This window comes from Synchiropus splendidus, chromosome 13 (assembly GCF_027744825.2).
Source record: "Synchiropus splendidus isolate RoL2022-P1 chromosome 13, RoL_Sspl_1.0, whole genome shotgun sequence".
Taxonomy (NCBI): domain Eukaryota; kingdom Metazoa; phylum Chordata; class Actinopteri; order Syngnathiformes; family Callionymidae; genus Synchiropus; species Synchiropus splendidus.
In genome coordinates this window covers 11526631-11547670 of record NC_071346.1, presented here as the reverse complement: position 1 = coordinate 11547670, position 21040 = coordinate 11526631, and the positions used below count along the sequence as shown (strand labels likewise).

The 21040-nt window shown below is 40.6% G+C and overlaps 2 protein-coding genes across 2 annotated transcripts; one reads left to right on the top strand and one right to left on the bottom strand.

Moving 5' to 3' along the window:
* The first annotated feature begins 204 nt into the window (after nucleotides 1-204).
* Nucleotides 205-4368, top strand: LOC128769246 (ras-related protein Rab-18-B). The gene is made up of 7 exons (XM_053882780.1): nucleotides 205-441; nucleotides 782-837; nucleotides 925-986; nucleotides 1280-1352; nucleotides 1433-1551; nucleotides 1629-1695; nucleotides 3505-4368. Exons 1-7 carry the CDS (start codon nucleotides 374-376, stop codon nucleotides 3675-3677), a joined length of 618 nt encoding a protein of 205 aa, XP_053738755.1. The 5' UTR covers nucleotides 205-373; the 3' UTR covers nucleotides 3678-4368.
* Nucleotides 4369-4951: 583 nt separating this feature from the next.
* On the bottom strand, nucleotides 4952-20268 carry LOC128769245 (homeobox protein Mohawk-like). The gene is made up of 8 exons (XM_053882779.1): nucleotides 20178-20268; nucleotides 13193-13263; nucleotides 12841-13105; nucleotides 10757-10916; nucleotides 10533-10686; nucleotides 10094-10423; nucleotides 5421-5451; nucleotides 4952-5342 (listed from the first exon to the last, which is right to left on the bottom strand). Exons 1-8 carry the CDS (start codon nucleotides 20198-20200, stop codon nucleotides 5081-5083), a joined length of 1296 nt encoding a protein of 431 aa, XP_053738754.1. The 5' UTR covers nucleotides 20201-20268; the 3' UTR covers nucleotides 4952-5080.
* Between the last annotated feature and the right edge of the window lie 772 nt (nucleotides 20269-21040).

Genomic DNA, 21040 nt, shown 5'->3' with positions numbered 1-21040 from the left:
TGTACTGAAAGTAAACGTCAATAAATCTCTTTTAACTACAATATAAATTCAGAACCTAAATACAGTACAGTTATTCAGGTTCTAGGTGACGTCACTAACTGAAATTCAATAAAGGTTTAGCCAACTTATTAAAGGCATTCCCGAAGAGGTGCTTTGCTAAACGTACGTATATTATTATGTTCAGTTAAGAACCCGTTGTTTATATGACATACGTATCAGTATGGCCTGTTCTTGGTGACGTCATGTGCCGACAGGGCGGAAGTTGTGGCTGCTGACACTGGATTGCTGATAGCCGTTCGCAGCCTCGAAAAGAAGCAATTTTACGACAGTAAAACCGTGGATTTGCGCCAGTGAAACTCTGCTCTATAGTAATATGGACGAAGACGTATTAACGACACTAAAGCTGCTAATAATTGGTGAAAGTGGAGTCGGGAAGTCCAGGTCTGTCTTCTTGTAGCAAGTTGTGCTAGCTAGTCTTAGTCTTAGTGTTGACATTCCTGTTACGTAACGTAAGTTCACAGTTGCTCAGCTGCTGTTATTCCTCTTGGATGGCGGTGTCCGCGATTAAATTATAGCTTTCCAGGTGTTATAGAGGCGACACAGTCTTCCTACTTGGTGTGGATAACAACACACATAGTTGAAGTTTGACTCCTCAAGGAATGACGTTGCCTCTGACCGCAGAACAATAAACTTGCTGTTCGCTGATCCACAACTTTAAACATCTTCTCAAAAGTTGCGAAACATGTTTTAACTATCGCGTGTGAATCTGTCTTTCTTGTAGTTTGCTTCTGAGGTTCACCGAAGACACTTTCGATCCGGAGCAATCGGCGACTATAGGTTTCTATTTGTATACGCTTATGTGTCTCAATGTGTGTGTTTGGACGTTTTTTTTCTAAACTCCTCCAATTTCCATTGAAAAAACAGGTGTGGATTTTAAGGTGAAGACCCTCGCTATAGACGGAAACAAAGCCAAACTTGCTATCTGGGTAAGGTTGTTGTTTTGATCTGGGAGTGTTATGCCAGATGGCCTCACGATGGCGCCCTTTCACATGCCTTTAATATAATGCATCCCTTGACATCTACGATCACCATTTAAAGCTTTTGCAATGCTGTTCAGGTTGTTTACAGACTCTGTATTTGACAGGATGCGTGTTAACAAAGCCATTGGTAATATTCAAGATATGTTAAACTCAATATAAGTTATTGTCACGAAGTGTTTTATGGTTCTTTACACTTGTTGTTAGGCTATAATTCTGGTTTCTCCACTTAATATGAACAGGATACGGCTGGCCAGGAGAGGTTCCGAACGCTGACACCCAGCTACTACCGGGGTGCACAGGGAGTCATCCTTGGTAATACGCGGTTAAATCGACAGTCTCAAAACTCCAGAAGCTGGTGACAATTCAGTGATTTCTCCATCATCTCTCTTCAGTGTACGATGTAACAAAACGCGACACGTTTACAAAGCTCGAAAATTGGTTGAATGAACTGGAAACTTACACGACCCGGAATGACATTGTTAAAATGCTCGTCGGGAACAAGATCGATAAGGTCAGTGCCACTAAAACATGACACGACTTGTGACATCACCTTGGCTTTACTATTTAAATCTGATTTTATTATTTCAGGATGACCGTGAAGTGGACAGAAATGAAGGTCTGAAATTTGCAAGGAAACATTCAATGCTTTTTATTGGTGAGTGTGATCTACGACTTATTTTGTGTGATACAAAATGTGATGACAAAGTGTCTTTTTTTCACGCACATGTACTATGATGGTGTATCTCACTGTCATCTGTGTGATGGTCCCAAAAAACAACCTAACTTTCAAAATAATTCAAGCTCCTCTTGGGTCTAACCTGCATTATTGCTCAGTATGGAAGCATTCATGTGGTATTTGAAGGTGATCATCTCAATGATTTTGAAAATGTTGTACAAATTTCAGCCCCACTGCACCAAGATTCCCACGCAAGCTCACACTAGCATATAAACAAACCTGCCTGGTGGCTCACTTGGTCCAAATGATACTTTTATTTCATTTGTGGAACATTGCCAATATGTACACACTCACAACATGATAACAGTGTGCAAGTGACCGGGTCAAAAAAGTTGATCCTTCACTCACTGGTGTCCATGGTGTCAGCCACACAGCATCACCATGCTGACCCAGGGTTTTTGACAGTGTGAACACGTCCAAGTGCCGCATGTTGGTGGGTAAAAATCCAGCATTTACTTACTATTCTTACTGTGAAAAGCGTTTCTTGGTCCTAAAAACCTGTGTAATTTGTGACACAATCCCATGATTTTTTTTATTTCAAGTTATGGATCATGTTAAGGATCGTTCATCTAAGCTTTGCAACAGTCTTTTATTCACTAACTTTCTTAAAGTGCTGTTCATATTCACAGACTTCAAGTTGAATTTGCAAAATATGTTGCGGAATTTATCTCTCATTGTGCTTAATAAGTGCTTTACTTGTTGCACAGACAGACAAGTAGACCAACTGTAAAGTCTGTTTTTTTTCTTTAAACAAATCAAAATAAGAACAACTTGAGACGAAAATCACAATTTTCGCTATGCTTGTCATCAACCTTTTAACTAGACAGTCTTGTGTCAAAAAACGTACACACAAATCATTAATAAATTGTCGCGGTAAAGCGAGTGGTACTGTTGACAGGGTCTGCTTTTTGTCGTACGGCTGCTGCTTTAGTGGAAAATTGAGACACAATATGACAATATAGCCATATAATGTGTGCCCCGCCATCTAGAATCACTGTCTTGCTGCACTTAACAGCAAGACGTGCAATTACCGAGCTGGAAGCAGGCGCAACATCTCTGCATTAAGTTTGGCGTTTTCTAGTCCGAACTGACAGCGCAGAGGGAAGCAGCCGCTCCACAAGAACTAGATTATGATAATCATCTAGCCTGCTCTGGTTCATGGAGTCCTTGTCTGCACGTTTCGCAGATACCCATCTCCAATTTGGGCCCTGACTGCGAAATTAGGTTAACTTCCCCGGTGGAGTTTCCATTTTAGCGGCGGTTTGGGAGAAGGGCGGGGCACGAGATGATATAGATGTTGATGTCTTCTTCTCATGCGTTGTGTCATTTGTGATCGGCGATGTCATGTTCGTGTCTTTTTTTTCCTGCTCTTCCATGAAGTTTTGAAATGGTGTGTCCAAAAAATATCCTGCATTTTCAAATGGAATTGATGTGATAATGCAGGAGTTTTTTGAGATTATAGTTTTTATGTTAAAGTCAAAGGACGTAAATAAACATTCACATTTGTGTTGTTTTTAAGCAGTCAGAATGTGTGTGTTTGTGCTTAATAATTTGGATTTTCATCTTTTTTCAATAGCATTTGTTGATTATTTCCGGTTTAGAAGATTCTATTTAACGTTGTTGATTGTTAATATAATGCAGCCTGGTGTGTAACGGTTGTGATGACCTGTAAAATTCCCTAAAAATCACTGTTTTGGTATTGACTTTGATCTCAAATCCTTTGTGCAGAGGCCAGCGCTAAGACCAAAGATGGCGTCCAGTGTGCGTTCGAGGAACTCGTAGAGAAGATTCTCCAGACCCCAGGACTGTGGGAGAGTGATCACCAGGGTCAGAAGGTCCGTCTCAGCGACCAGGAAACAGGCGGCGGTCGGGCCTGCGGAGGTTACTGCTCCATTCCCTAAAACCTGCGGCGACTTGACAGGAAAGACTACCGACCAAGAGACAGAAGACAGAGGACTGGACACGCTTGTGTTCAATAGACTTTGCTGTTTGCACATTCAAGTTCCACCATCTTCTCACTCCCGTAAAGAAAGCAGGATTTCTTTATGAAGGCTAGTTTGCTGTCGCACAATCTCTGGCTTGAATTGGATAAGTCTCTTGCACATTCATCGGACTCACATTTTAGTGCCTCTTACATGAAGAATGTGAAGGTCACAGGTCACTAAGATTTCATCCTGTGATATACTGAATCAGTTCCTTCACTTAGCTCTTGTACACTAACCTCTCCCTAAAGTGTTACTGACGTCATCATCTTTCCTTTTTAATGTAAATCTCTTTTAATTTTAAAAGGCATTACCGACTTTAAAAAAACTGTATTAATGCTGAACAGGCTTCTAGATTTCCTCAAGCAACACAGGAGCTTCCGATTTTCTCTTGAGTGTTGGTGGTTGTGTTGGTCCTCATCATAGTCTCGTGTGCTTGTTTGTTTGTCGAGTCAGAGTCCAGTACATTCCCAGGAGTCAGTTGTAGTTGTTCGTCCTGACACCTCTGGTCCTCATAATCGTGTGAATCTGCGGGAAACTGTGCTCTCTGCCTTAACTCTAGTCCGCTACAGTGTCTTTGGTTTCAAGCTGAAATAAATGATCAAGACGCCATCTCTCTGTGGACTGTTTTAATCAGAAGCGGAGCTCTGGCTAAATCAAAAGCAGAGCAGGGAGTGAGCCTCTATTTCCATTGATGTCGCTAATGACTGGATGACTGGCCTCTTAAGTGAATGCAGGACTGAAAAACATATTTTGCTCACCAGCTTTAAAAAAAAAAGAACAAGTGGAAAAATCCCGACTGCAGTGGCAGCTCAGGACAGCGTGTCATTACAAGCTTATGTTCGAGATCAGGATGCTGCTGAGGATGACTCCCTCGGCCGGTCGTGTTCTGGTGAAATACATGATAATATTTTATAGAAAAATCATTGAAGAGACCGCGTACATGGCAACTAGACAACACATCTCGCTAATAGCACCATTATGTCAGAAATTACCGCGTAATAATAGTAATTGTGGCGACGTTCTGCATAACCCGAAACGCAGATGTCATGTCCTGGTGTGCGTTATCCTTCCTACTTGCAAAGGAACTGATGTTCTGCTCAGAAAGTTTAATGTTCCTCAACATTACCCCGAGGTTTCAGGAGGCGACAGAGAAACAAATAAAGGAGGTCAGCACTTTTGTGTTTTATTGAAAAAGCTGCTGTCAGATTCAAACATAGGATGATAATCCAGTCTCAGAATTCATAAAAACAAAAGAATGCTTGTTGAGAACAAGTCTAAAATAGGCATCTGCTTATGTTCTGGCTATGAGTGAGATGATACTACACAGGGCTGGAACACACAGTCTGCACCTCAGCGATGTGAGAGGACTTCTGGATGATGCGGCTGGTGACGTGTCGGTCCCTGTGTATCCTGTCTCCGGCTTTGGTCCCTTTAAGAGGGATCAGCTGTCGACTGCACTTCCGCTCTATGGAGGGTGTGTGGGCTTCGGTTACGCCACTGTTCCCCTGCGCCAAGTCGGTCAGTGCCACTGCAGCATTGATCTCCCTCCAACCCTGGGGGTCTCGTCGCCGCTGCTGGTCACTGGGGGGGTTGTGGATCACAGGAAATTACATACAGAGAATATAGAAGATGTTTTCAAATGTGTGAAAGTATAATTACCTGTGATATTTACTGGCATTCCCCACTGTCTCTGCAAAACAGAAAATAATATCTTAAATTTACTGTGTGTGTGTGTCTGAGAACACTAGCCCAATAAAATAAACGTTACAATAATTTAAAAAATAAATTCTAGAATAAATTGAATAAAAATACATTTTCAGTGTTTAAATATGGAATAAAATAAAAATGCAATAAAAAGAAAATCACAGAGTTGTAAACTATTCCCCAAAAATATAAGAATAAATAGTTAAGAAACAAATTATTGATGTTTGTAAATATTATCTACTAAATGCTCGATACATTTGGAGGAAATAATTTGAGAAAAATGTCTATTAAAAGTTTTATTACATACATACATGCATTGCCAGTTAACCACCCCTTAATTTATGACATTTAACTTCTTGTATTATGTTACTTATTTTTTTGGGTGCATTTTTGCAAATGATTTATGCAAATAATTTGTATATGGATAATATTAATTCAGATATAATATTAATTAATTAGAATAGAGAGAAAAAACAACAAAACTGATAAATGTTAATTTGCCTAAAATACTATACTAGTCATATGAGCCTAAAAAAATAGAATATTTGAAAATTATTTATAGTTGTGGAGTAAGTATTGCATTAATCGCATATTCCTTTTTGCTTTTTTTACTCCAGAAGCAAAAACAAAACAAAAAATGTGCACACAAGCCACGCTAAATGCTAACAAGCTAGCGTTGTAGGTAAGACCCTCCTGCAAAAGCAGTACATATGGGAATGGAATATTTAAAAAAAACACTCCTACTACATGGCGAAGAGTCTTACTCACTTAAAATACTCATTTTTTCTAAATGTATTTCCTTAATTTTGCACTTCAAAGCCTCAACTAAACTCGGCTAGCATTTGTCGCACAGGTGTCCTACTAGAAATCCCCACTTAGATCAACTTACTTCCACAAACAGAATCTAACACTTCATTTCCGCGCCATGGATGTTTTTCATTTGAGGGGAAAAACATACACGTCCTGAGCTCTATTATATTTTTGGATCTCTCGACCTGCGCAGGGCCCAGAGCAGATCGTCCTCGGCGGTTTCTCTGCACCAAACACAACCTCAGCCACATGCTTCTTTTTAAGACCAATTTAAGCGTTCGGAAGACCTTCACTTGATATTTCGTGGCTGTGTGAGGCGTCTCCTGGGCAGAGTTTAAACGTGTTAATGGGGTTCATGTCTGTCATGGATTTGGCGACCGGAATTTCCTATTCCGCACTGGTTGACAACACCTTTAATATGAGCAGCAGGGACACATTAAAATGTCTGCAAGACCTTCCACACTGTGTCTAGTTCTTCATTGTAGTCCGTCATTTCTTTACTTCGCTGGCAGTAGTGCCCACAGAAGACGCTCGTGGGAACACCCCATCACTGCTTGCTGCCTCGGGGGCCAAATTTGGGCCGCTAAGTTACTTAAGGAGCCTATTTTTGTTTGGCCCATGACTCACACTGTGTTTAAATTTTGAAGCATCACCTAGACTTTATCATACTGGTCGCTTCTTCCTGCTCTTCAGCGCTTCTTTCGCCAGTGGAGAGTCTGGATTCTCTTTCTTTTCCAGTTACTACCTACAACTCCAAACCATAGATGAGGGTAGGACCGTCGATCCACAGATTGGACATGGCTCTGTAGAGCGCTCACACTATCTGTCCCTGAACGCCTCCATTTGAGAAGGGACTTATTCCACTCTTTCCTGATGAGAACTTTTATCTCTTCGCTTTGGACAGTTTTCTGTGGAAGTCTCTGCTCATTCCATGATGTTTGATGTATGATGATTTATTATATATGTATTTTTACATTTCATAAAGTTGTATTCACCCTGCTTGTTTGCATTCCAACTATGAATAACCTCTTCATAAATTAACACAAAATAAAACCTCAAGATGAAAGCGAACCTGACTGATAAAACACATAAACAGTAGTGATGGATGGATGAAGTATCATGAAACAGTATTGCAGGGTTGATGAAACAGTGTCCCAATTTTCAGAAGCCACTAGATGGCGCTCTTGGTTTAGAAATGCTGTGAGGTTTCATTTGAAATTATTGTTCAAGCCCAAAGATTTTACAGCAGACAGTGCCATCTGGTGGCCTCTGAGAATCATGGCACTGTTTCATGAAACCACCCATCACTACTAAACAGTAATATCTGCTATAAATGAATGTTCAACATGAATGTTAAACATAACTGTTCAAATCCATGCAGTGCCCAAATTAATATCACAGTCAGGAACATCTTTTTTAAAAGTAAAAGTAAACAAACACAAATAATGCTGTTAAGTGTGTGTGGACATGAGGCAGGATTTGAACCCAGATCCATTGGTTCACAGGTACGTGGGCTACACATTAGGGTGTGAAGATGCTCATAGTGTCTGTGGTGACAAACATAAGAGCCTCATTTTTGGAAGCAGGGGAAGAGTCTTTCCTGAATTTATAGGGAGTTTCCGTCACAAAATGTGAGGCCCTGCGGAAAAGCGCCCCCTACTGACCATTGGCTACTTTATTGACAGATTTATTTGCTCCACCCCGAGTCTCCACTTCAGGATAGAGTGGAACCAAACCTTAAGCTAAGCTATGCATGAATTTGATACGCTAGCTGCTAGTTTACTAAGTTAAACCAGCAAAAAAGTTCTTTTAAGCACACAAACACAGAATAACTGTACTGTACATTTACGTTATATCGCATGAATCATCTCTAAATCTACACCCAGGCAGTGTGCGGATATTAAATTTACATTGTGTGTTTTCCCTGCCCGAGGATTAAACCCTGTCACAGCCTGTAACAATAAATATAAATCTCCCTCTGCAGATTTGGGTGCTTTTACTGCTTTCCAAGAAGCGGGTCCTTAAAAAAACCTGTTGCTTGACGTGATTTATTTCAAAGCAAAACACTTTAAGAAGAAATAACAATTTTAAAAGTCAGTGTGGATGTAAATTTATATTGATTGTGAGCAGGAAAGTTACACTTGAGAGGACCGGACAGCCAACGCAAACACACGTCGGGGGAAACCAATCTGCTCGACTGAGCGTCGATGGGCCGAGCCAAATGGATTTTAGTGGTCGCACTGTGTGCTGTTTCACAGCTGAGTGGCAGCTCTGACAGTCACTCTTAGAGCTGTCTTCATTTCTGCGCTTGGCCGACGACTCGCTCCTCTCACCCTGGGAAGAATAAAATCTTAGACATTCTGTAATTGTCCTTGAGGCTGGACGGGAGATTTCCAGCAGGGCCAGAAGCTGAAGCGGAACAAATGGCACACTCTTGGATGTGGAAATGATATTTGCGGCGTCCCAGCCAGGCCAGCTTTAAAATGAAGGATTTCACTTCTGGACAGGTCTTTATTAGTAATGTTTGCGAGGGTTTTGGCTGCTGCTTCCTCGCGGATTAAAGGCTTGTCAGTGTTCTCATTATTGGTCTTGAAGGGCGCCCAGGTGTCAACGTCTCTCACAGCTGAAACTTTTTAATTGAATCTTGACTCTGAACCGGAGTGAGGCAGTGTTGAGGGGCAAACTTCTCTGCTTGGTCTCACTCATCTTCACCCTGCTGGCTGAAGGGAGTAATGCAGAATTCCTTTATTTGCTTGCCGCTGCTTGGTATTTGGGGCCTCATTGGCAACTACAACCAGAGTTACACTACTGGTTCAATATTTATTCTCGTATAACTTTGCTGCCTAAGCCTCCAGGTTGTGGCTAACTACATGAATCCATGTTATCATAGCCCTAGTTCTTGAGTATTTGTAAACTTATTTCAAATTTTAATAATTTTAATCGTCGAGTTTCAATTTTAACATTTTAATCATGCTATTTGTATAGCTTAGTTATTAGACGTTAATTACACTCAAGAACACTTAAGAATTGTGCACTACAGTGAAAAAAAAATTAACTGAGCATGTTCAAACAGATAAAATGTATTGACTTCACTTAAACACTGTGAAAGTTAGCTTCAGATAAAAGAGAAGGTAAAACCTGACAAATAAAATGGTGCTCATTGGCAACATTCTATTCAGTGCAGCTTATAAAGTCTATGGCAGTGCTGAAACGTCAGGCAAGCATGTGACCTGAGGCTACTCTCTTATTGGCTTGGTCTTCACCTGGCAAATCAAGATTGTATTTTATTCAATCAGAGTTCACGCTAGGCACCTGATCGCGAGAACAGTGATGTGACGTCACTCTATACAGTTAGCATCGTTCGATCACTTGGTTCCATGGCAATGGAAGGTGCAAATCCCAAGGACATAATGAGTGTCGGCCATATCAAACATGGATCAAAACAACCACTAATTTATGAATTAAATCGACTTGTTTGCATATTGAAGTTATTGATATTGTGAAGCGAATAGAGGTGAGTAAGATTTGGGGGAAATGAAAGCTTGGGTTGCCACAGGATGTATATTTAGTAACTAAACTACTAAATAAACATGTTCCAAAACTTGTCAATCCCAACACAAATCCCTGCTCAGAGATGCCATGTTAAGAAGAAGTGAGGTGCAGTGGCCTCGCTCCTGTCCGAAGAGCAATAAAATCTAAGTTTCCCCTCAAGAAACCGGTTTAGCATCATCTGTGTCACAGTATTACATATTAAGTGTGGCGGTGTTATTTCGAGGACAAAAAGTTGCCCATCTTTTATCAACACCAGTCTCTCTCACCCATCTGGTAGACGAAGTTGGCCTCTGTGTCGTTGGACGACGCCGGCGACACCACGTCTCTTTCACATTCATTGGAGCTGAAGGACTCGGAGTGGGTCCTGGTGCGAGCCGAGGCGACGGTGTCGGGCTTCGCCGCCATCATGTGCCGAAGAGTGTCGTTCAGATAGCGATTCAGCAAACTGCTCTTGTATTTGGACGGAGGCGCCGAGCTGTCGTCGCTGTTGGCCGAGCCAGCTACGGTGAGGACGGCGCTCTGCGCGTTGAGCTTGTGGGGAGAGGATCTGCCGAAGTCGGTTTGGCACAAGGGCGTGTGTAAGGCACACTCCTCATCTGCAGAAGAGCACACCACACCAACTGTTAGAACCAGAGCTTCTCAGGTTGCAAATCTTGCGATGCTTTATCATTCTCATCAGTCACTCTCCAGACTGGTGCTGCTCACCTTCTGACTCAGCGGTGTCGCTGCACACGCTCAGCCTCTCTGCGTTCCCCTGGATGTACTTATTGTACAGCTTGATCCTGAGGGCCCAGCTCAGGTCCGGTTGTCTCACTGTGTTCTTCAGCCTGCGCCTGGCGTTGGCAAACCAATTTGAAACCTGCGCAGAAGAACCACACGTGTGAGCACCACGGTCAGTACGTCATCAGAAAACTCTGTGTCCTCTTCACCTGCACCAGCGTCATGTGTGACCCCAGGGCCAAGAGGACCTTCTCAGTCTTGGTGGGATACGGGTTGTCACGGTGTTTGTAGAGCCAGTGTTTCAGTGGACGGGCCATGTCCTGCAACACCTGCCTTTTGTGGCGAACTTTCACCCCACCCAGTCGAGACCTGTTGCAGTATCAGACATTAATGACACAAATATAAGATCTTAAAAGCTCAGACTATATATATATATATATATATATATATATATATATATATATATATATATATATATATATATATATGTATATATATAAGTTAATATGAGCTGAATATAAGCAGTATATATGTATATAATTTTATATAATACACATAAAAAGGCGCAAAACAGAATGTCAGAAGGCAATACATAACTGAAGAAGAGAAAAATATAATAATGTAATTTGATTTAGACTCTGTCTTAACATTCACCCTGCAAGAATTTCATCTTTAAAAATCATTGTTTTAATGTTTTACATTATGAAACATCAATTTAGGTCAGAAATTGACTTGTAAGAGAAGCATCGAGACATGCTTGTGCATCCACACCCGTCAATAGAGTTCAAATAGTTAATACTTTATGTTTAAAGTCGCATTTTTGATGTCTCTTGTGTTTACTGTAGGTTGTATGGGATTTGACCAAGGGCCACAAGTAGCGCCCCTGGCTTAATATGAAAGTACTTCATGTCTTTTTTAATAAGATAACTGCTTGGTATTACAGTCTCACTCATCTGCTTGAAACTTAACCTGCATTTGGCTTTTATTTGTTTAAGTGTAAGTGTCAAATTCTCTATCCTGCAAGGGGCCAAAACTGTAAACACAGACCAAGGGAGGAGGTGAAATTACCACAAAACAGCATGCTGAATGATAGAGCATTGCCAACTGTAGGAGCCACCACGCTGACATGCATTGGAGGAGATGATGTGCCGCTCTTTAAAAATACCCCAGATTTAAGTCAACTATACATTTGAATCACTTCCTGCTAACATAAGGAGACTTGGTGGACCGTATTTGGCCCCTGGGCCTTGAGTTTGACATGTGTGGACTGCAGAGTGACAAGTACATCACTTGGCCCCTTCTCTTTGAGGAAACCCCTGACCCACACCAATGATCATTGAGTGCGGCACAGGGGCCATATGTGGCCCGATGACTGTATTTTCATGGCCCGTTTGACGTCAAACTAAAACTGTCCTTTATGTCCTAATTTTTCTGCCTTATCTTGTTCTTTCTCTTTTAGTGACCGCCACCACTTCAGCAGTAAATATAGCATGTTCTTGTTTCAAGACTAAAATGTTCTACTTTTCATTTTTGTGTTTTTCTTGTTCCTCAGATACATGGAAGGAATACTTAAAATACATTTTAAAATAAAGTGCCTTTTTTATCTTGAACGTCTAGTCCATAGTTGATTGATGTTGAAATTAAGAAATATTAAATATTTAAACAAAATATTTTAGTAGGTTTCGTGGCATATTTACACTTCCTAATATCCTTAATTACATTCATCTTCTTCGGTTCATTTTGTCCTTGTTACTTACGTATATATTTTGGACATTTTTCCGTCATGTTTTGTGGTCATCTCTGTCTTTCTTTTGATGACGGCCCCTCACAACAGTTACTGTTCCTAATGTGGCCTTTTCGGAAATTGAATTGCCCACCTCAGTCAGAGAGAAAAAAACAATAATAATAATAGTAATAATAACAATTGAAGATAATGTAGTTACTGTCCACTTCAAGTCTGAATTGCTAACTGTTTGGTGTATTTACATACATTTAGAGCACGGAAAATAGGAAACAGGAAAGTGCTCAGCAGACTCAGATCAATAATCCCCAAAGTTTAGAAGTTACTCCATGTTTTCAAAAGTAGTCTCTGAAGAGGGTTTATTTATCTTTTTCAAAAACTTTTTACAGTGGTTTCTTTTGTGGCATTGCAGATGCAAATGCAGAGGAGTTAATGGCGCAGCATTGCTGTGTATGTCCATGAAAATAAATGGCGGACAAGTAGGTCAGAGTCTGGAGAAACATCAACATGCTATTGCCATGGCAGGTCTGTAAGAAGGAAACAGTGACATACCCATATCGCCTGCATTTAAAAGCAGAGCTCTCGGAAGTGTCCTGACAGTGCAAGAGGTCAGTGTTGGGAGCTTCTGCCAAACTGGCTTGAGTCAAATCATCATAGTAGGATCTTCTCGCCGTCTCTGCCCTGATGTTGTCCTCCAACTTGGTAACTTGGTTCATTCTCAGAGGGACAAGTGCGTCAGCAGTTTGTGGAGTCGACGTCAAGCCATCCTCTGAGTCAAGCGGTTCCGTAAAGTCGATGAGTTTGTTCCTGGTACGTCCTGGAGAGAATAATGAGAGAACAATGTTGGTGAAGTCAGTGGATGTTGTCTACTTTTCTTGAGCTGCCTGTGAAGAGTTCAAATAACCTGCTGCTCCACCGACCATTGGCCCTCCCACCGTCCAATCACAGGCTGAAGCAGAGGAAGCGCACAGCAATCTGCAAAACATTGTAAGAACAATCTGCAAGTGTGGTCATCAGATTTACTGGAGAGACTCTTCCCAGCGCGACTGCAGGGCAGAGCCGCTCATATTTTTTCCATGTGGCGTCGCAATCCTGTGGCTTCACCATAAAAATTGTGTCAGCAAATAATAATACATGTTTTACTTGAGGATTTTGGAAACACACGTGTGTAATTACAAGGCTCCTAATAACCAGAGAAACCGCAGCGTGAGCGTCTCAGGTTTGGCAGCCAATTCTGGGATTGAACTACAAATTGGGCGATGATGGCGACGCCTTCAGGGACTTGACTGCAGACCTGATTTTGGGTTGCTGAGGAATCATGAGGCAACGGTGCAGTTTAATGACTACTGAGTTGATCTGAATTTTCTTGCCTTGTTTGTTTATAATACAGTAATTAAAAAAAACAACGTTTAAAGAAATAATATAAATAATTTACTGGTAGTTCAAGTGTGCAATGTAAAACCTTGTTGTTGTGTGTGACTGTGTATTGTCAGTTTTATATTATATAACTTATTACCAATAACATCAACATCTGTTTATGATTCATTCTCTCGGGAGAACATGGTCGGGTGGAGAGCGTTTGTCATGGTGGCCTCCTTAATATAGTGATGTGAGAAAGCCTCACAATAGCTACTTTTGGTATTTTGGTATTTTTTTTGTACTATTCTCACTCTATATTTATTATTATTATTATTATCATTATTATTATTATTATTATTATTATTTTAAAAAAGTCATATCGACACAATGTGAGGACGACTCAAAATATATTCAATCACATTTATCTAGGTTCCCAACAAGTTACAACCTATTATGAAATAAATCATGCTCCTGAAGTAGTGGTTCTTCTAACTACGGTGGCCTCAGAAGGACATAAGGCAACTCTCATAACAAATATATATTACATTTACATTTGTGTGAGCTCAACTGTGGCCATTTCTGAACGCATAAACTTTTTCTTTTCTACTAGAAATGTTGCTGGTTCTACTACCATGCTGCTGAGCTTTACTAGTTCGATTCCACTCATTTCCTTTCCGATCCGATACTGAGTAATATTCAGGCTGGTGCCGGCAATTGCAATACAATACGATATTAGCTATCAACAAAAAGGGGATGCAAACAATTATTATACTGGCAACTCAAAACTGAAATTGCTAGTAAAATATTTAAATAAATAATGCCATAATAATTGCACTGTTAAATTAATATAAAGTATTCTATAAATTATTATTAAATTATTCAAGTTATATATATATATAAATTTAACAGTTTAAGTTTGATTGAAAATATATCAATAATATATTCAATAATATAATTGAAAAATATTTGGTTGCTAAACTTGTGTTTTATTCATCTTTTCTAGTTCATTTTTCACAAAGGCTGTTATATTGTCATTGCACTGTATAATTTCAAAGATCTTCCAACCGCGTGTCAGACAGGATCTCAATAGTTCAGTTACTTATCTTCGTGTTCCTGTTAAGAATATACATTACCTCAAAATACTTTAGTATCGATATTTTGGTTTGAGAATCGATTTTAGAGAATCAAGATCCGGTATCGGAGGTATCGATATTTCAGGATCGACCCGCACATCACTACCTTTTACATGCTATGCTAACACAGCGAGCTGTTGTGAGTTTACCCAACATTGGACTCAATGCCCTGTACACAGACATTCACTTCAATCCCAGAGACTCTGGTTCATTGGCAACGTTTGAAACACATTTAAAAAAAAAAAAAAAATCCCTGAATAATTATATTACTTGTTACTGCCGCAGATGAGAGAGAGTTTTTGGCTTTGTCATGAAATTCTGGTCAGATCGGCGCATGATTTAAGATTAGTCTGTTTAGTCTGTCACTATAATCTGATCTCAACTTGTGGAATTCGTGTATTGTATTCAGTATTGCTTGCCCTCCAGTCATTCAAATTCACTGGCATTCAACTATGCCTCGACTGAAAACACACACGTTATGGTTTTATATTTTGTGGGGACATTTCATTGACTTTCATGCTTTCCCCAGCCTCTCACCCTGAACCTAACCATCCAAAACAAATAGTTAACCTGGCAAAAGGTCTGCGCAAATAACCCCAAATAGCAAAAGGTCCCCTTAAGGAATTGTGTTTCCGAGAATTGGTCCCCACAAGTACAGCTATACAAGTTTGCATACCAGCACACACACATTGAAACTGACTAATATTCAAGCAAGTATATCATAAAACTATTATCATCATTGCGAGTTGGTTGTGAACCAAAATGTACATTAAGTAATACATTTGTCCGCGGATGTCTCCGACAGGTGAGAGATGAAATGACCAACTGTATCTGCGGCTTCTCATCTGGAGACAGAGACAGGAGGAAATTACCATCTGTTCAGTAAACCTAGTGACGCAGCATTCAACCACCATAACACTGCCTCTCCACACACAAGCTTCCCCTCCATAACTAACCTGAATGGGATTCAAACCCATGGCCTTTGGCAAAAAGGCATGTCAAAAGGAGCCAAGTGTTTTGTCCTACCCGTAAAGAGACACGACAACAACAGTCACTAGTTCTCTTAATATTGTTTCGTGTGTTTAGAATCCATGTTTTTCTTCCTGCTGTGAGAAATATTTGAAGGTATATTTACTGTAAGAGCGTGCCATCTAAACCCATAATCCCGTCCTCCCTCGAAAAACACAAAAAAACCCAAAAATCCCTGTTGATATTTTCGGTCTTCCTGTCTACAGTTAAAACGTCTGCAGCCTCTTGCTCATCCGTTAAACATATTATTGAAGTCTATAACTCTCATCCCTGTTCATAACTCAGCAGCATCAGTGGGAAGACTTCACTTCCATGGTTTCAAAGCTAAAAAACACATGGAGCAGAACAGCGTGCAGTAAATTCCTCCCCTCACATTCCTCAGTAGTGGTCGGAGAATGCTAGGAGCAAACACACGCCATTTACTCCAGTCCCACTGTGACTTGTTCACCGACCCGGGCTGTTGATGTTAGCGGGGTGCACACCTACGTGCAGCAGCTTGGAGAGCTGTAACCAGCAAGGTGGAGGACGTACATCTTCTTTTGTTTGCACAGGCTGACACAGCGGATCAGAGTTTATCTCAGAAATCCTTCTGCTCACTTCCTTGTTGCAAGTAAAGTCTTTGTTTATGGGTTTACACGATGCAGAGAAACAAAGAAACTATTAAATTATTTGGGACGTCCATCTAGATATCGGAAAAAGAGAGCAATTTCATTGTATATTTCGATTGCGATCGGTAAATTCTTAGGGTCCCGTTTGCTGACCCTGGAAGCTGAACTGTTTTCTGGCCTTCATCATCCTCACCGCCTCCCAAAACGTATCATAAATACTTCATTTTGCTTCATTTACTCGTAATCCCACAACGCTACTCTGTTTCTCATGTAGGTTCAAATGAACCCCAGTGCTAGAGGTTTTAACTCGACCTAAAAACTCCCCCATCTGACAACCCTGTAGGTATTTCCAAGAACTGAAACTCCTCACTCATATCCTTTAAATGCCCATTGACACAGGGTGGCAGCGACTCCAAGCAGGTGAGCTCACACTTCTGTTCAGTGTTTGCTGTGGGCACACAAACCTAGGGTTTTGGTTGGATGGCTTCAGCGTCCGTAATGGCATCATTATGATCTCACAGGGAGTCTGCAGATTCTCAGAGGTGCGATGAAAATTATATCGCGCGAGCCTCTGGAATGCAACTGTCCCCCCATATAGACAGATTTATGTGCTCTGGTGACGTCAGGGACCCGTTCTGAAGGTACCACCTCACCCACGCACAGATTGTGTCTGACTGAAGCGCCGCAGGAGCTAAATAAACAAGAAGAGGTGGTGTTTCTCTTCATCATGTTTCACACATGACGGTGCTTTATGCTTTTATGTGCCGTCATAACTTTCTCACTCCGAGCCTGTTACTACTCGGGTCCCTGGGAAGCAATAACCCTGCATCACGGCGGTGCCTTTCTCCTCCCAAACACAACAGGACAGACGCCTTAGTGCTCCCTCACAACTCATTTAGCATCGGAAGACGGAAACAGACACACGTGAAAAGGAAGGCAGCCATCAGAAACTATTAGTTTTAGTACCGTCTGCACTTCAAATGTAAATGTTTTTTAATCTATCTAAAACACATCTTAACCCACATCGCTGGTATCACAATTTATCCAACAGTCTGGAGCTGGCAGTGTTTGAACTATGAACACAAATGACTCACTTTTCTTCAAATGCCATGATAGTTTTCTTATAGTTTTTATTATAGTTTTCTCTTAATGCTCTTGAAATGGAACACTGCCACATACTGGTGGGAGGCCATCATTGTGTCAACGTGCACCATTTGAGATTTATTTTATTTTATTTTAGAATAAAGTGAACTAAACTAGTCCAGACTACAGTAGATTAGACTAGACTAGAGTGGACTAGAATAGACTAAACTTGGCTAAACTGGAGTGGACTAGACTAGACTAAACTAGACTAGACTAGACTAGACTAAAGTGGAATAGACTAGACTAAACTAGACTAGACTGGACTAGACTAGACTAGACTAAAGTGGAATAGACTAGACTAAACTAGACTAGACTAGGCTGGACTAGACTAGACTAGACTAGACTAAAGTGGAATAGACTAGACTAGACTAAAGTGGAATAGACTAGACTAAACTAGACTAGACTAGACTGGACTAGACTAGACTAGACTAGACTAGACTAGACTAGACTAGACTAAAGTGGAATAGACTAGACTAGACTGGACTAGACTAGACTAGACTAGACTAAAGTGGAATAGACTAGACTAGACTAAACTAGACTAGACTAGACTGGACTAGACTAGACTTAAATGGAATAGACTAGACTAGACTAAACTAGACTAAACTAGACTAAACTAGACTAGACTAGACTAAAGTGGACTAGACTAGACTAAACTAGACTAGACTGGACTAGACTAGACTAAAGTGGAATAGACTAGACTAAACTAGACTAGACTGGACTAGACTAGACTAAAGTGGAATAGACTAGACTAAACTAGACTAGACTAAAGTGGAATAGACTAGACTAGACTAAAGTGGAATAGACTAGACTAAACTAGACTAGACTAGACTGGACTAGACTAGACTAGACTAAAGTGGAATAGACTAGACTAGACTAAAGTGGAATAGACTAGACTAGACTAGACTAAAGTGGATTAGACTAGACTAGACTAAAGTGGAATAGACTAGACTAAACTAGACTAGACTAGACTGGACTAGACTAGACTAGACTAGACTAGACTAGACTAAAGTGGAATAGACTAGACTAGACTGGACTAGACTAAACTAGACTAGACTAAAGTGGAATAGACTAGACTAGACTAAACTAGACTAGACTAGACTGGACTAGACTAGACTTAAATGGAATAGACTAGACTAGACTAAACTAGACTAGACTAGACTAAAGTGGACTAGACTAGACTAAACTAGACTAGACTGGACTAGACTAGACTAAAGTGGAATAGACTAGACTAAACTAGACTAGACTGGATTAGACTAGACTAAAGTGGAATAGACTAGACTAAACTAGACTAGACTAGACTGGACTAGACTAGACTAGACTAGACTAAAGTGGAATAGACTAGTCTAAACTAGACTAGACTAGACTGGACTAGACTAGACTTAAATGGAATAGACTAGACTAGACTAACATGGACTAGACTAGACTAAAGTGGAATAGACTAGTCTAAACTAGACTAGACTAGACTGGACTAGACTAGACTTAAATGGAATAGACTAGACTAGACTAACATGGACTAGACTAGACTAAAGTGGACTAGACTAGACTAAACTAGACTAGACTGGACTAGACTAGACTAAAGTGGAATAGACTAGACTAAACTAGACTAGACTGGACTAGACTAGACTAAAGTGGAATAGACTAGACTAAACTAGACTAGACTAGACTGGAATAGACTAGACTAGACTAACATGGACTAGACTAGACTAAAGTGGACTAGACTAGACTAAACTAGACTAGACTGGACTAGACTAGACTAAAGTGGAATAGACTAGACTAAACTAGACTAGACTGGACTAGACTAGACTAAAGTGGAATAGACTAGACTAAACTAGACTAGACTAGACTGGACTAGACTAGACTAGACTAGACTAAAGTGGAATAGACTAGTCTAAACTAGACTAGACTAGACTGGACTAGACTAGACTTAAATGGAATAGACTAGACTAGACTAACATGGACTAGACTAGACTAAAGTGGACTAGACTAGACTAAACTAGACTAGACTGGACTAGACTAGACTAAAGTGGAATAGACTAGACTAAACTAGACTAGACTGGACTAGACTAGACTAAAGTGGAATAGACTAGACTAAACTAGACTAGACTAGACTGGAATAGACTAGACTAGACTAACATGGACTAGACTAGACTAAAGTGGACTAGACTAGACTAAACTAGACTAGACTGGACTAGACTAGACTAAAGTGGAATAGACTAGACTAAACTAGACTAGACTGGACTAGACTAGACTAAAGTGGAATAGACTAGACTAAACTAGACTAGACTAGACTGGACTAGACTAGACTAAAGTGGAATAGACTAGACTAAACTAGACTAGACTGGACTAGACTAGACTAAAGTGGAATAGACTAGACTAAACTAGACTAGACTAGACTGGACTAGACTAGACTAAAGTGGAATAGACTAGACTAAACTAGACTAGACTAGACTGGACTAGACTAGACTAGACTAGCATGGACTAGACAAAAAATGTTCAGGAACCACTGGTAAATAGTTATGTATACAACTATCTGAATTATACCCTTTATAGCCTTCACTGTACCAACAGGCTTTTCACTAGGATTTTGAGACACAATTGTCTAAAGTTTTGAGCTTACCTGAAAACAAATATGGTACCCATGATGGCAAAGCCGCAAGTCCATGAATACAATGCTGAACACCCAGCGGAACGTAGCTAGAAGACTGAGTCCCACCAGCATTAACCTCCAGAAATATGACTGAGTGCTACACACCAACAGGAAGACACCGTTCTCTCATATGATTTATTTAGCAAACCTGTTTGGAAAAGCTAAAGCTAAGGCAGTCCAACACTTAGTGGGATGCAAGGACACAAAGCATCTGAAGCCACAGGTCAGTCATTCAGCAGGCTACTGGGGCAGCCACTGCAGCCTAACTGAGCAGATCAGCTCCACTTGAGGAACAGTCATAGATGAAATAGAGAAGCTGCTGTTAGGATCAGCCTCACGTGTGGTTGTTTACTACTTACTCATACTGTTCTATGGTATATATAATAAGTATGGAGAAACCTAAGCTAATGTGATTCAGACAGATCTCGGAGCGCTGCGTTCATCTGAGGGTTTTCTCATCTGTTATCTTGTTTATGTTCCTTTTTTTTCTGGCTGCTTGCAGCACAACATATTTCTGACTGCTACTAATAATATTTCTCTGGTGTACATTTCAGTTAATTTAAGTGCAGCAGCTGTCAGAATAATTACATGCTGATGTTTGCAACTTGGCAGCTCCGGATTACACTCGGCCACAAGCTCTGGAGAGTTTCCTTTTTTCAAAACCGTCCAGTAAGCTCGCTGTTGTTCTGCCAAATGCCAACAGAAAACTTGGCTCTGGGACACGGCGGTGAGATTTGGCCGTGTTTACACATGGACGAGGATGAAAACATGACCAGACGGTCAATGTTGAAAGCAGAAAGTGTTTCAAATATACATCCCTGTGGGGGCTAAGT